The 14,628-nt window shown below is 39.7% G+C and overlaps 1 protein-coding gene across 1 annotated transcript; it reads left to right on the forward strand.

Moving 5' to 3' along the window:
* Positions 1-1,402: 1,402 nt before the first annotated feature.
* On the forward strand, positions 1,403-7,419 carry LOC102779904 (uncharacterized). The gene is made up of 4 exons (XM_087845676.1): positions 1,403-1,624; positions 2,591-2,696; positions 5,082-5,510; positions 6,333-7,419. The coding sequence occupies exons 2-4, from the start codon at positions 2,679-2,681 to the stop codon at positions 6,909-6,911; spliced, it is 1,026 nt and encodes a 341-aa protein (XP_087701802.1). The 5' UTR covers positions 1,403-1,624; positions 2,591-2,678; the 3' UTR covers positions 6,912-7,419.
* The last annotated feature ends 7,209 nt before the right edge of the window (positions 7,420-14,628 follow it).

Genomic DNA, 14,628 nt, shown 5'->3' on the forward strand with positions numbered 1-14,628 from the left:
AAAAAATAAAATCTAAATTGAAGGGAAATGAATATAATTGTCACGGCTGTGGCAGCAGTCGTGTGGTGTTGTAAGGAAAGACCAAAGATGCAGATCAACGCAGAGATGCGAGTGAGTTTTAGTGCAGGAGGGGAAAACAACAAAAGCGAGGACAAAACTGAAACATAAGCTAAACTGGGGAAAAGTAATGAACAAACCTGAAATCATACGAACACGGGAAAACCTCACGGAGAATGCTGGGGTTAGAGACACAGCGATACACAGACAAACCAACAACAAGCAGAGATAGACACACTATAAATACACAAGGTAATCAGGAAAAGACCCACAGGAGGGAACATAACACGAACCTAGACAGAGACTGTTAGGAGAAAAACCTCAGGAAAGCAAAGAATCACGGGCCCAGAGTTAATTCATGTACATGGGCGATTGCCTGACCACGTTCCGTCAACTACAGAGACGTGCAGGAAAAGCGCCAGGCATCTGCTCAAACTTTATTATACACTGTCTTACCCACGTAACACTCATGGGTGGAGTACAAGTTAGGAAAAAACAACTTCTTATCTGGTGATTGCATACGAGGCTGCACAGGATGCATCCTTGCAAGACAAAGATGGACAAGTTGATTAACGATCTTGTAGTGGGTTAAAACAATACATGTGGGTGTTGTCTAAACTTGAGCAACTTCCTCATGTGGTCACTTTGTTCCAGTTAAAGAATTTGCTGACACGCTATGTACAGGCATTTCTGTGCAATTCAAAAAAGCTAAACATAAACAATTAAGAAAGGTAATAAGGTAAAATCTTTTAACAGAGACCTTCAATGTAAACAGAAAAATTCAAAAACAAACTCAGGGACATGAACAGAGCACTGGGGGAGGACATGGGTAGGTACACTAAACACTAAACACAAAAACCCTAAGAACAAGAAAACAAGAATTAACCCAAAACACAAGATGATAACAATATTAAACACAAAACTCTGGGTCTAACGACACAGGACCATGACAATAACCACTAAGAAAAAATGACCTCCTATTAAGAGTTTCATTTCAGTTCAGTGATGGTGGATTATAACCTCCATTCAAAGCATTCAAAAAAGAGAAAAGAAAACTATAGAACATGTTATATTACACTGTGAGAAGGTAACTGATCCAAAACCTCAGTAACATAAAAATGAAACTGGATCTTATTGATTTACTGCAAAATGACTCAAGAAGTGAAAGTGATCAGGCCTTATACCAGTTTTTAAAAGGGAGTAAATTGTTGCTGGTCGACGTTCCAGTTCACACTCCACACCAGTTGGTGGCGGTAAATCACCATTTTGTTGTTTGACAACCACAAATACAATTTCTAGGAAGTACAAAAAGAAGGCGGCGGAACAAAGTAAGAATGTTCCACGAGAGGAGGTGTTTGCACAGAGAGCTGTTTTTCCATTCAAAGAGAATAAACCACTACCAACGTTTGGATCGATATCTGCATCGATCTGCCCACCCTTGTCTCCTGGATCGTAGCTGAGATCAGTGTGAACCACGTGGGTCTCTGCTCCCTGATCTGTTTCCTGTGTTTGGAAAGAGTTCCAGCTTCATCGCGGAGTTTCTCTCGGTTTGTGGGCTCATCTAAAGGTAAGCACCGAGCTAACTTTACTGTGAGTTCAGTTCATGTTGAGTTTAGCTCCTGAATGAGGTCTTCTGCTGCTCTCCTCGGTGTCTGTTCACAGTTTATTGTGAACACGTTGAGAGAAGAGTGAGAGAGTGTTTGGAGACAAACGCCAACTAATCATTAGCTCAGCATGCTGGGAGAAGTTGGAGCAGAAAAGTCTTTTCATTGTCCCTGCACCTGATTTTCTGCATGCACCAAACCTCTACAGCCTCATTTCTATTTGAAGTGATAACAGGAAATGGATGAGAGCGATCTGCTGCAGTATCAGGGTCACAATAAACTTTATTGTCCAGCTGCTGTGGATGAACACATGAGAGGAAGTGAACTCCTACAAAGTCTCATTTTAATGAGTCTGGCTGCTGTAAAGTGATGCACAGGAAGATGTTAACAAAAACTAATGAAACAGAGATGAAAGTAAACGGTGTTCATATTTGAAAGCACAGAGAATAAAAATATATTGTGGTGGTTAATGTGCAGCTCTTGGTGATTTGGGAGAATCATGTTTTTAATCATGTTGTGGATTGAATGTTGGGTTTTATTTTATCTACAGAAGTTTTTTTCTCCTGTGATCGTTCAGATTAATTTGTTGGGTTGACTTGAATCATGTGAAGGTTTAAAGCTGCACTTCCCCCAAAAAGAATAAAGTATAATCATGAAGAATGTAATAATTTCTTCCTGTGTCAAACACAGCTGCAGTCAAAGCAGCTGTGTTATATACAGATTATAGATGGATAGATAGATAGATATAAGTTCCTCCTGAAGTATAAGTGAGTGAGAGAGTTTCCTCACTTTGCAGCACAACACATCTCACAAGATTTCTACAAGCAATCAGAGTGAAATTTGTACTTTGTGTTGTCAGATGAACATATGAGACACTTTGACTCTTCAGTGCAGTGTGGAGCCTAACAAAGATCTGTTTTGTGTCCCAGCTGATCAGCAGGAGGAGAAGAGTCTGACGGAGCAGCAGAGGAACATTTTCAGCCATCTGGACTCAGCTGAGTCACTACAGAGGAAACAATGAGCTCAACACAGAAGGTGAGGAAAATATCACAGTTTCACCAAATAATCAGTCACGTCTAAAACTCTCATACTCCCAACCTGTTATATGACTGTGTTGTATATTATTATATATTATGTTGTTTTTTTTAGACTATTATGTTTACAAACATCATTAAGTCACAAGCAAAGAAAGACTACACCACAGCACATGTGGAAGGTTTATTCATCGAAATTATTTATTAATCAAATGGACATAACATTTTGTTCATCACCCCAAAAATACACGTTCAAAGCACCACAACAGCAGTCCGATATCAGACAGAACTGTCAGCTGAGCTCTGTAGAGTGGGCAATTATAATGAAGCTTCATTAGAATTTGTAGATTCAAGCTGCTCTTCATATTTTTGGCCAGCAGATGTCACCAAAGAGGACTGTGTTGAAAAGCTTTGAGTAATGAACCTTTTTCAATACAAGCTTCAGTGTTTCGGAAAGCTTCATTTGGCCATCACTGATATAAATAATATTATAGAAATTATCAGAGGAGGCAAAAGTACATTTGCTCTATACTTAAGTAGAAGTACAGATGCTCTATTGACGACTCTGCAATAGTTGGTCTCATCACTGATGGGGATGGCAAGGAGTACAGAGAACTGACCAAAGGTTTTGTTGACTGGTGCCAGCTGAACTACCTCCAGATCAACACTAGTAAAACCAAGGAGCTGGTGGTAGACTTCCGCAGGCACAAACATCCCCCACTGCAACCACTGAACATTCAAGGTATGGACATTGAGACTGTGGACAGCTACGGGTACCTCAGAGGAGGCAAAAGTACAGCTATTCTGTACTTAAGTAGAGTACAGATACTAGTGTAAAGAAATATTCTATTAAAAGTGGAAATTGAGATTCAACTTCTTTACTCAAGTAAAAATTAAAAAAGTACCGTCTCTGAAATGTACTCAGAGTAAGAAAGTAAAAGTAGCTCCTTGAAGAACATTTTAACCACATGTTTTTATCCATCGTTAACTGAACCTTGTGCTACATTAATGTAATAATAAAATAAGATCAGTAAATGAACTACAAACTATTTATTTCTAATAAAGGTTCTCTGTTTGAATCAGTTAAGTAGAAAATGAAGGAAAATAAAACATGTGTGTATTTTCTGTTGCCTACATTGTAGAGGGTGACTTTGCCTCTAAACAGGAACATGAGCAGGGAAGAGGTTAAAGTGGGATTGAGCAGGTGGGAACCCTAAAATCAGCTGTAGTGGCTCAGCGTGGGGAAAAGAATCACAGCTCACAATAATTTCTATTGAGAGCTCCAGTAGATTTTCTTAAAGTACAGGCTGTGATCAGCTGACCTGCTGCTCTCTGTGGATGTACACAACTGAATTCAACCAGATGTCAGCAGATGTTTCATGAGCTGTCCTGGCTGATTTCCATCCTCTACACTGACAGTACACTGTCTTTATATTAGACACTATACTGTTGGTATGAAGGTGGAACTCAGTGAATGAATGTCAGCATCATGAGCTTCAGTTTAAATGAATCTCTGCTACACTTGATGTAATCTAACTGTGACATGAGCACCACAGTCAGTGTGCACCAGTCACACACTGTTCTTTACTTTAAATCCATCACAGTTCAGCAAACTAACCTGTTTATCCTGCACTAACCTGCAGAGGATCTTCATGCAGTCTTTAAATAACAGTCTTCCTCTCCTGTGTGTCTTATCTTTCTCCATCTCTGAGTGAAGTTAGCTCTCTTTCTTCTCTCTCCCTGTGATGTACAGCAGCTGGACCTTTAGCCAGCAACACACTGTGAGACAAACTGCACACAAACAGTTTGTGTGTTTGCTGATGTTTGTTGATAGAAATGCTGCATTTGAAATTACCTGTTTGTTCACGTGCTGTGCAAAGAAGAAAGAACAACGTCTCACTTTAACTCCTGACTATGACTCACAGTTTTGCGTCTTTCATCTCTTTTTATGTTTCATACCCTGGTGATTAGTACACGATCAGGATTGTCTTTCATGTGGGTTTTTTTTTTCAGGCTCAAATCAGTTTGATGTTTGATGCCCTTAGTGATGAAATAACTGTCCTCAAATTCCTTAAACCAAAAGTAAAAAATCTGTTTTGTGGATGTAATGAGAAGAAAGTCCTTTTTTCAATGTGGGGAGTAAAAGTAAAGAAAATAAGGAAAAATTATTTTAGAGTTTTTGAACAGTCATGAATTATTTTCAACACCAGGTTGGATGTAATGTGTTAGAACTACCAGCAGGTGGGGATAAGAGACCTTTAAGGTGTTTGGTTCCACACTCCACCTTCAGGTTTAAAACTAGTGTTAATGGAGGGAGTTTGAAGGTTCAGTTTGTTCCACGACTGCATTTCACTCACTGCCTCTTTTTGTATCTCTGTCACTGCAGGACCAACATGGAGCGAGAAGTCAGCACTCTCAGGAGGCCGACAAACCTCACAGAAGAATGAGAGAGAAAAAACACACCTGTGACGAGTGTGGGATGGGTTTTACTGGGCAGGCTAAACTCAAACGTCATCAGGTCATCCACACTGGAGAGAAACCATTCAGCTGTGACTTGTGTGGAAAGTCTTTTTCCTGGAAGAGTGCCCTAAAAAGACACCAACTCATCCACAGTGGAGTTAAAGTGTACAGCTGTGATCAATGTGGCAAACAGTTTATAAACAACACATTGTTACAACGCCACGTGTTTACCCACACTGAGGGGAGACCTTATAAATGCGACCTGTGTGAGAAGACTTTTAAAGCTCCACGTTACCTGAGAGAACACCAACAGATCCACACCAGAAAGAGACTCTCCAAGTGCAGTTACTGTGAGGTATGTATTTATATTGTTATCTTGTCATTTTAGCCTGACTGTTTGGAACAACTCATTAAACTGTGTTAGCATGTTAGCAATTCTACTGCATGGAAAAGCAGCTCTGAGTGATTATTCAGATTTTCATTTCAGTTATGATTTTTGTTTACACAATCATGAAAAACTAAAAGTGCTGAAAATGAATATGATGGTGTTATTTAATGTTCAGGCAGTTTCCTGGTATATCATGATATTGTTATTGTTTCCGCATATATGGCCTTTTGTTTACAGAGTTGATTCCTCTGCCAGGAGTACATGTAATAAAATAAAACACAAATGAAAATAAGTACAAAACCAAACATTCAGTAATCTTCTCTTGTGATTAACAAAGTTGTGTTGTTACGTAATAGTATTGTAGTATAGTAGTAGTGTTAAAATACTCATTTAATGTTATAACTGCATTGTAATGGGGGTAGTAGTGTTTTTCTTGTGTCCCATTCAGCTGAGTGTTATAACTACACAGTTACAGTGTTATTAATGCAGTATTAAATTAGCATTATTGCAGTGTTACATTAGTAGTTTTGCACTGTGTTGGTACCCTTCAGATATTAGCATAGTAGTACTTTAGTGGAAGTCAGATGTTATTGTAACATATTAGTAGTATCAGTATTAATGTAGTATTATGATGGTAGTATTGTAGTTATTGCAGCCCAGTAAACTGAGTGTGTTAACTGAAACAGTAAAATGTAATTGGACGTCTGCAGAGATGCTCTTTATTTCAGGCGACATTCAGGACAAAAATGATGAAGGACTGACTTACACTGTCTTTGTGTCTTTGTTTAGAAGCAGAGTGACACAGATGGATCCAGTTCTCAACACTGTTATCACTGTGGTGGTTGGAAAGAGTTTCTCTGTGACCTTTGTGGAAAAACTTTCAGCCATAAAAAAAACCTAAAAACACATCAACGTAAACACACCGGAGACAAACTGAAATACTGCAAAGAATGTGGGGGAAGTTTCACCACATCAAGTAGATTAAAACGCCATGAACTGATTCACAGTGGGGTTAAAAAGCACCTCTGTGATCAGTGTGGGTCATCCTTCACCACTGCAAGTGAGCTTAAAACACACAAACGAGTCCACACAGGAGAGAAACCGTACAAGTGCAGACACTGTGACAAAAGCTTCTCACGCCCATGTCATTGTAACAAGCATGAACGTACACACATGGAAGGAAACTACAGCTGTGATCAGTGTGAGAAGAGCTTCAGGAATCTCAGTTCATACTCCACACACAAACAATCCCACGTTACTAATAAACTGTTTCACTGTTACCAATGTCCCAAAACATTCACTAAATCATCTGCTCTGTGCAAACATCAGCGTAATCACTCAGGGCTGAAATCACTCCCATCACAGTGAATCTGCAGAGACAGAAAGATCCTCTTCTGGTTTCAGGGTCTGTTGGATTTAAGTCAACCCTGCTGGTCAAGGCAGAAATGGTTACTGAAAGCAACCACACAGACACTGTACATGGTGGTGACCTCTCAACTACATCTCCAGTCACTTCATTTAGGGCATGACCTTTTAAACAATCAACATGCATCAACTCTAACAAGGTCAGACTCAAAACCCTTGAGATCAGGCTCCACAGAGTTCAGATAGAATCTCCTGTAAACATCTGTTGAGACAGCTATGAATGAAAATGTTCTGTTACTTACATTTTAAGCTTTTTAAGAACACTGTTCTGCTTCAGTGTTCATGTTGAGTGGTTCGCTTTGTTCCAGCAGTTGGATGAAGAAATCTGTTTTCATGTTATCAAGTTTTTCTTTAATGTATTTTGAACCATGTGTTCTGCAGATGTTATTTTGTTCACATTGTTTGTGTTATGAAGTCTAGCAAATATAAAATAAACATTTAAAATGTTAAACCAAGAAATAGTTTTAGCAGTGATTTCATTTCCTTTATAGAGATTGAAAATATGACATCATTCTGGGGTAAAACCGCAAAGGATTGTGGGTATGAGTGGCAAGAGGTACTAGCGCATGCAGGCTTTCACATGAAAACAGTCACACAGCGATAAAAAGCAACACAAATAATGTCAAGAAGCTGTTGTATTATTAACTGCAATAGCCAGTCACATGACAGCCATGGGAAGCCGATGGGTAAAGAGATCGGTTGTTATCGCATTACGTCGTGAAAAAGAAATTGTTCAAGCCATGTTTCCGAAGTAACAAAGAGCCGATGGATGGCCTGGATTGCAGCCATTCGAAGACCAAATATAACGTTTCAGAACAATCCAGCTCACATGTAGTTATTACGTAAGTTATCATAACATAATTAATTACAAATAAGTCTTATATTGATTTGAATTGAATTTGTTGCGCTATGCTGCTTTGTTCACTGTGGCTTTGCGGGCTAATATTTGTTGTGTTTTGTAGGAAAACCAGCCTACAAAATGCTGGAATGCGATCCAGACTGGGCACCCTCTATCAACCTTCGTCATACCGAGTTTAAAGCTGCTTCCACAGCGAGATTTGATCGGTTAAGAGAGAGAGCAATATCAAAACAGCCACGAAACGTCCCACATATATGTGCCCAAGTGTTGTATTACAGCAATCAAGTGATGAATAACTGTTTTCCAGTATCTTGTTTTGATGTTTTTTTTTCAGTGTTTATTTGTTTTTTACCGAAGCAGCTAATAAAGCACAATGGAATACAATTTAGCCTCTTTCTTGTAAGATTCTATAATAGAATGAAACAATAATGCCAGTTATAAATAAAGACAATGAATTGAATGAATTACAAAACACTCATTTTTCTATTAGATCTGAAAATGTTGTGTAATACTACAACCTGAAACGACAAGTAGATTGCGTTGGCCTGTACAGGAGGGGAAAAAATTAACAACAGCTGTGAAATGGAATAGTCCAAATCACCAAAGTAAACAGGACCTGGGCTTGTGGCAGGGATCTGAAGTTACTAAACATTTTGTGAGTAAAGACTGAAGTGACAAATGGAAACATGTTTACAGTCAGAGCAAGGGCGTAGATTTGGTTTTGGCATTGGTGGGGACGGATGATTCAACCGCCGAACCCTGCCCTGTTTCTTTTTTTTTTCCCTTTTTGTCTTTGCTTCTTGATAACAAAAGGAGAAATATACTTGCCTGCATATGCTATTCTACATGCTTTTAAGCCATTTAAAATCAAAATTCATAGTTTTATATGTGAATTATATAATTTTAAATTAATATTAAACAAATGACTAAGTATTTTAGACTTTAGTTTACTTCAGCCATATTCCATATAAATCAGGTATCATACAAAAATAAAAAAAGTTTCAAATACAGTCATGACAATAAATGAATATGACTTTAAGGACTTAACAACATTACTTCAGTTATAGTACACCAACATCTCTTATACATTAGCACTAAGGGAACACTCAGTGACCTGGTGGTTTTTGTCCATCTAAGATTACCACAAAGTAAAAGATCTCTCAGCAAAATTATATGCATTTTAGGCACTACTGCCCCGATCAAATCAGTGAGCTGGGATTTTTTATTCTAAACAAAACTACTGTTACAGCAACAGACATGGACTACTGGTGTCCCACACAACAACTTAATGTCCAGTATGTGAAGGAGCCAAACACATGCCTTCTCCTCTTGTTAACTGAGATAAACTGCTGCCATATTTGTTTTACATCTATACTGTCCAGTCTCTCCTGGTGGACATGGCAACACGTTATTCATGGTTACATACAATTTTAGACTGATGTGAGCCAAAGCCTAGCACATACTTGCCATACTTGAGACCTCAGAATTAGGGAGCAGAGGATCGCAAGTTCGATTCCCGCCTCGGGGTGTCTGTATCCAGTAAGGGTCCTAAGGCTAGACCCCCTATGCTAAGCAAGCCTACTGCAGACATGAGCGAGACAGATAAATATGAAGGCCTGCCGGCTCGGACGTCGCCCGGATCAACAAGGTCCGCGTCAGGTGTTGAGGAACCAGGGCACCCTGACGAGAAGTGGGCTACTGGAACAAGAAGGCATCGGTGGGCAAGAGACGAAAACAGGGCGTTGTTGGAATGCTACTACGCAAGTAACCCTGGCGGAAGGGGCTACATGAATAGGATGAGGGACCTATGGATTCTTCGATACCCAACATCCACAATGACGGCGAAACAACTAGTAGCTCAGTGTTCCAACATTCGAAAGAAGGGACTGCTCTCACAGCTAGAGATTGACGAGGTACAACATAAATGCTACGGCAAGGGGGAGCCAGCACACCAGGTCACCCGAGATACCAAGCCCCAAGTGCGATAGGAGAAGGATTGTTGAGTGCGAGAGGAACTGACCTGAAAGATAGGATGATGGCCAAGCTTGAAACCTGGACCCCCCCGTAGCCGGTTACCAAGATTACGTGAAGTACCACGTGGAAGCTCCTGTCAGGCATCATAGCGGCTAAGATGAACAGGCACATGGGTCAATACAATTGTATCTACTGTTCTGATTTTATCTACTGTTTTTTTAATCCATTTTAAATCATGCTTTTTATTTGTTTTTGTTCTTTAATGTCTCTGTAAAGCACTTTGAATCACCTTGTTGTTGAATTGTGCTATATAAATAAACTTGCCTTATCAAGTTTTCATTGAATGTATTTTGATCCATGAGTTCTGCAGATGTTATTTTGTCTTGCAAATGTTAAATAAACATTTAAAATGTTAAACAAAGAAATAGTTTGAGCTGTGATTTCACTTCCTGTTTTTCAGAGTAAAGACTGAAGTGACAAATGGAAACATGTTTACAGTCAGAGTCAGATGAGTTGTTTTCAGTGGCACAGATGGAGGTTTATCAGAGGAGGAGACTTGGCTGTTCTCCACTCACAATGAAGGGTTCCTGCAGCTTCTTAAAAATCTGACCTGAAATGTAAGAAAAATAAAATATTCAAAACCTTTTTTTCCTAATCTTTTTATTTAGTCTTAGACAATAAAAAATAAAAGGTAATGCACATACACACCCAACACACCCAACACATACACAAAACTCGTTTGGCTCTCGGCGAAGGCGGTCGCACTTTTTCTCCGCTCCTCTCCCTTATCTTCCCTGCTTAGCTTCTTATGTCCTTTTCTTGTCTGGTGTTTTTACTTTTCCCTGGAACACTCTCTCACAGTCTAAACTCAAGGCGGGAGCTGAACAACAACACCCTGATAATGGACTGTGTTTAGACTGTTCTTCCCATTCTATGCAAGGCCACCTGGGTTGTCTGGTAGACTGTTTACTTAGCCTAGCAGGGCGAAGGACACTGTCTCAGCTGAACTCTGGACACGCACACACATACATATACACTGATAAGCACACACTCCTCCCCCCTCCCTTTCCAAACGCCTTCAATGCTTGTTCCCTCCTGGGGAACACGGCGGGTCTGAGCCCACGCTGGAATGGTAGCGCTGGGCAGGATGGCTGCTGTGTTTGCTTTGGATTACTCCTCACCCCCCACCCAACCCTGTGGCTTGTCACGTGTTCCATAATGTTGTGCTGTGGACATTTATGTGCTTTTCTGTGCAGAGGATTTTTTTTTGTTTCCTGTTCTCATGCTGTCCTCCCAGGGGCCCAGCATGAGTAGAGGTCTCTTTTTTTCCTCTTGTACTTTCCCATTGTAGTGTATATTTCAGTGTTTTCTCTGTAACGCTACCGATCTCCAACCTGTATCCCTATGTGATGTCTGTTGTGTGTGTAAGGTCGGGGGTGGGGGGGTGGGGGGGGTGGGGGTCTCATTTCACTGCAGGGCAACCTGCACGTGTCAAATAAAGCATTTATTGATTGACAAAGATAAAAAAACTAAAGCAGACAAACTTTCAGTAAGTCACATACTTAATCCCTCATATAACAGCTACACACACGTATAGATATGGAAGCCCGTTTCCACCCCTAAATAAAAACAAAAAAACTAGTATCCATAACTCGAAATTTTGAGAAATATAACTCAAAATTTCGAGTTACTTTTCTCAAAATTTCGAGTTAGCTCTGCCAATCAAAAATCTACGTGAATGAGGTCGCTTTCTTGTTACCTGGAAGCATATGGCGCAGAGGAACGCGCACTCAAAAACGGATCCCAACAAATTGGTGCTTTCGCGAGTACGTTTGCTGATAGTAACACCATGTGATTCAGCTAATAACACAGGGATTTCATCATTTGTGAAGCCACGCTGAAAACACTCAGCAATCTGTGCATTCACGACTGGATGTAATACCGGTAGCTTAGCTGTAGCATTTGTAGCTGAGGGCTTCAGCTTCCGGTTAACAAGGAAATGACGTCATTCACGTAGATTACTGATTGGCAGCGCTAACTCAAAATTTCGAGTTACTTTTCTCAAATTTTTGAGTTAATAAGTCAAAATTTTGAGTTGATAAATCGAATGGGTGCACACTCAAAACTAGATTGTGTCGTGAGCTACTGTATAACAACAAATGGCGCCAGGCTCTTCAGCTTTGAATGCCTTCCTACAAATGATAACTGGATAAAAGGTATACAAAACCGGTGTGACAGCGATTGTTACATACAAAGTTGAATAGAATGCAATGTGAAGGTTAACCAAAGGTACCTATAAGGTTTCTGTTACACGCTAATGACACCTGTTACGTCTGATGAAACAGACATTTTGCTGAAAGCATGTGTAATAAGTGTACAGCACTGTATAAAACAAAATCACAAATCACCCAAAACAGGGAATATGACTGAAAACTATATAAATAAGGAACAAAACCAATAAAAATGTAACCAGACAAATGAGAAAATGTGGGATTGACTGTATTGTGATGCTGATTGTAGTTACAGTGCAAATGGACACTTAAAAATGCCATTCCCACTTCCCCACCATAGTCAGAGCTCATAATGTAGGTAGGCACAGATACTTTGATGATAATATGGTGGCTTTATAATAGGTAATTTTAATTTACATCCTTCCTTACAGACACCCTTCCTTCCTTCAGCTCCTCATCTTACATGACAGATGAGGAGCTGAAGACTTATTTGCCATCATACGGTGATCGTCTAGTATTTGGATTTTGCAGACGGAGGGGCAGCAGCTGCAAGTCAGCGCTTTTTGAACGGCTGAAATCCAAACTGTCCAAAAGAAAATTATCTGAAGAGGATGCCAGTAGCACACGGCAAGAAGAACATTCCCAAACAACCCATAAAAGAAATGCTCTGAAGAGAAATAGAAAAATAGAAATAGGATGGATGCATTATGATGAAGACACTGAGGTTTTAAAGCAGGTTAGAGCTAGACGAGGAGGAGGAACAAGAAAAATAGACATTTGTAAGGATGCCAAGAAAAGGGACATATTACAGGTTGCAACAGGCCTGTTCTTTCCAGATGGAGAAAACATTCAGGGGCCCTTAGGAGCTGGTTTTCACTTCATGACGAGGAAGTGGATCGGTGTTAATGCTTGGAGGTCATTTGTGTCCTGTGATAGCTTTGTAATGGTGCATTAAGGCATGAGTCAGTATTTAAAAAGTAATCCCCTTCCAGGTGCACGGCTCTGCTTGTCATGCAAGTGAATGCTACTACATACTGTTTTACAATACTGCATCCTCTTTTCACATCAAGTGGGCCAAAAATAATCTAGACCAACGTTTCTGAAAGGTTGTAGATCTGGAACCACTCTTTCCTCTGGCAGGCCATCTGTTGTTGGCTGGGTTTTCCTCCATTCAGTTTACAGAATAAACATTTTGCACAGTTGAAACTCCATTTGTTATCCAAAACTTTCCTTCTAAAACAATATCTGAGAAACATGCTCTTTGGCCAGTCTTCTCGAGAATCTCATTTGCCTTTGTTCTCTATTTTTCTCTCAGTTTAAATGAAAAAGTTTGAATCAGAAATTTAATGTTAGCTGGCATGATTAACTCCTGCAAATACTGCAGTTCCTCCATAGCATTTCAACACTCTTGACTATATAGTCAAGTCCAGTCAAGTCAAATTTATTTATATAGCACATTGAAAACAGCAACTGTTGACCAAGGTGATGTACATTTAAGATCATCAAAAGAGATAAAACATAAGAAGACATGAAAGAATCATAAAATTAGAAGATTTGAGTAAGAAGTAAGATAAAAGTAGTACAAACTCATCCTGATTTAAAAGCCAAGGAATATAAGTGGATGTTTTAGACGGGTTTCGAAAGTGTCCAATGTTGGAGAGGTCTTCGTGTGACAGTTTGTTCCACAATTTAAGAGCGGTCACAGCAAAGGCCTGGTCTCCTCTGTGTTTAATCTGGACCTCGGGACAGCTGAGAGCATCCACAGACCTCAGTGATCTTACAGGAGTGTACCAATTTAGAAGATCAGAAAGGTTGTTTTTTCATGCCTTGCTTTGTATCATTGTTGAATTTGTCTGAATTTATTTGTTTTTTCATTGACATACTGTATTAACACAAGATTTCTGAAATCATACAAAAGACTACCCTGGTAGTATTTTTTTTACTGTAAAAACCACAGACATGTTAAGTAAATTATTTTATAATTTGAAATGCAAATATAAATTGTGTATATTGAAAACATATGCACACATTGTGTAAATATATACAATTATTTATCAAAAAATGGAGCCAATACACCAGGGTTTTTTTGTTTTTGTTTTTGTTTTGGCCACAACTAAGGACCTTACACACTTGCAGCTGATCTGACTTGTCAGGGGAGTTACATAGGAGTGTAGCTTAGAGCTCCTCGACGCTGGATCGTTGAGTTACACTCCAAGTTAGTGTGTGTTTAAGTGTAGTGTCATGCTGGTCATGTATGCCCGTGGGAGTTAGTGTTTCCCTGTAGGAGGAGCGTGGACGAAAGAGGAAAGCACACACAGGGAGTGCGGGAAGACGAGAGCAGAGAGCACGAACGTTTGGGTGAAGACATGACACGGGAGTCTAGGGAGCTCACAGGGATTTGTGTTCTTGGTATTTACTCCACTGTATATAAAACGCACTGTCTTCATCAAAGAGTCCAGCATTTGGGTCCTTCTTCCCCACAGTTGGCCAGCGCTAACCGTGAGAAATTATGGTAAATTGCCACATGGGAAGGACAATGTATCAAAAGGAGGGATTTCAGGTTTACTCTAAAACTATCTGGTGATTTTTCTACAGT

The sequence above is a fragment of the Neolamprologus brichardi genome, chromosome 9 (assembly GCF_056152115.1).
Source record: "Neolamprologus brichardi isolate AB-2024 chromosome 9, ASM5615211v1, whole genome shotgun sequence".
NCBI lineage: Eukaryota > Metazoa > Chordata > Actinopteri > Cichliformes > Cichlidae > Neolamprologus > Neolamprologus brichardi.

Coding starts and splice junctions, on each gene's coding strand:
- LOC102779904 (XM_087845676.1), top strand. Junction 5,511..6,332: donor CCAAGTGCAGTTACTGTGAG/GTATGTATTTAT, acceptor GTCTTTGTTTAG/AAGCAGAGTGACACAGATGG.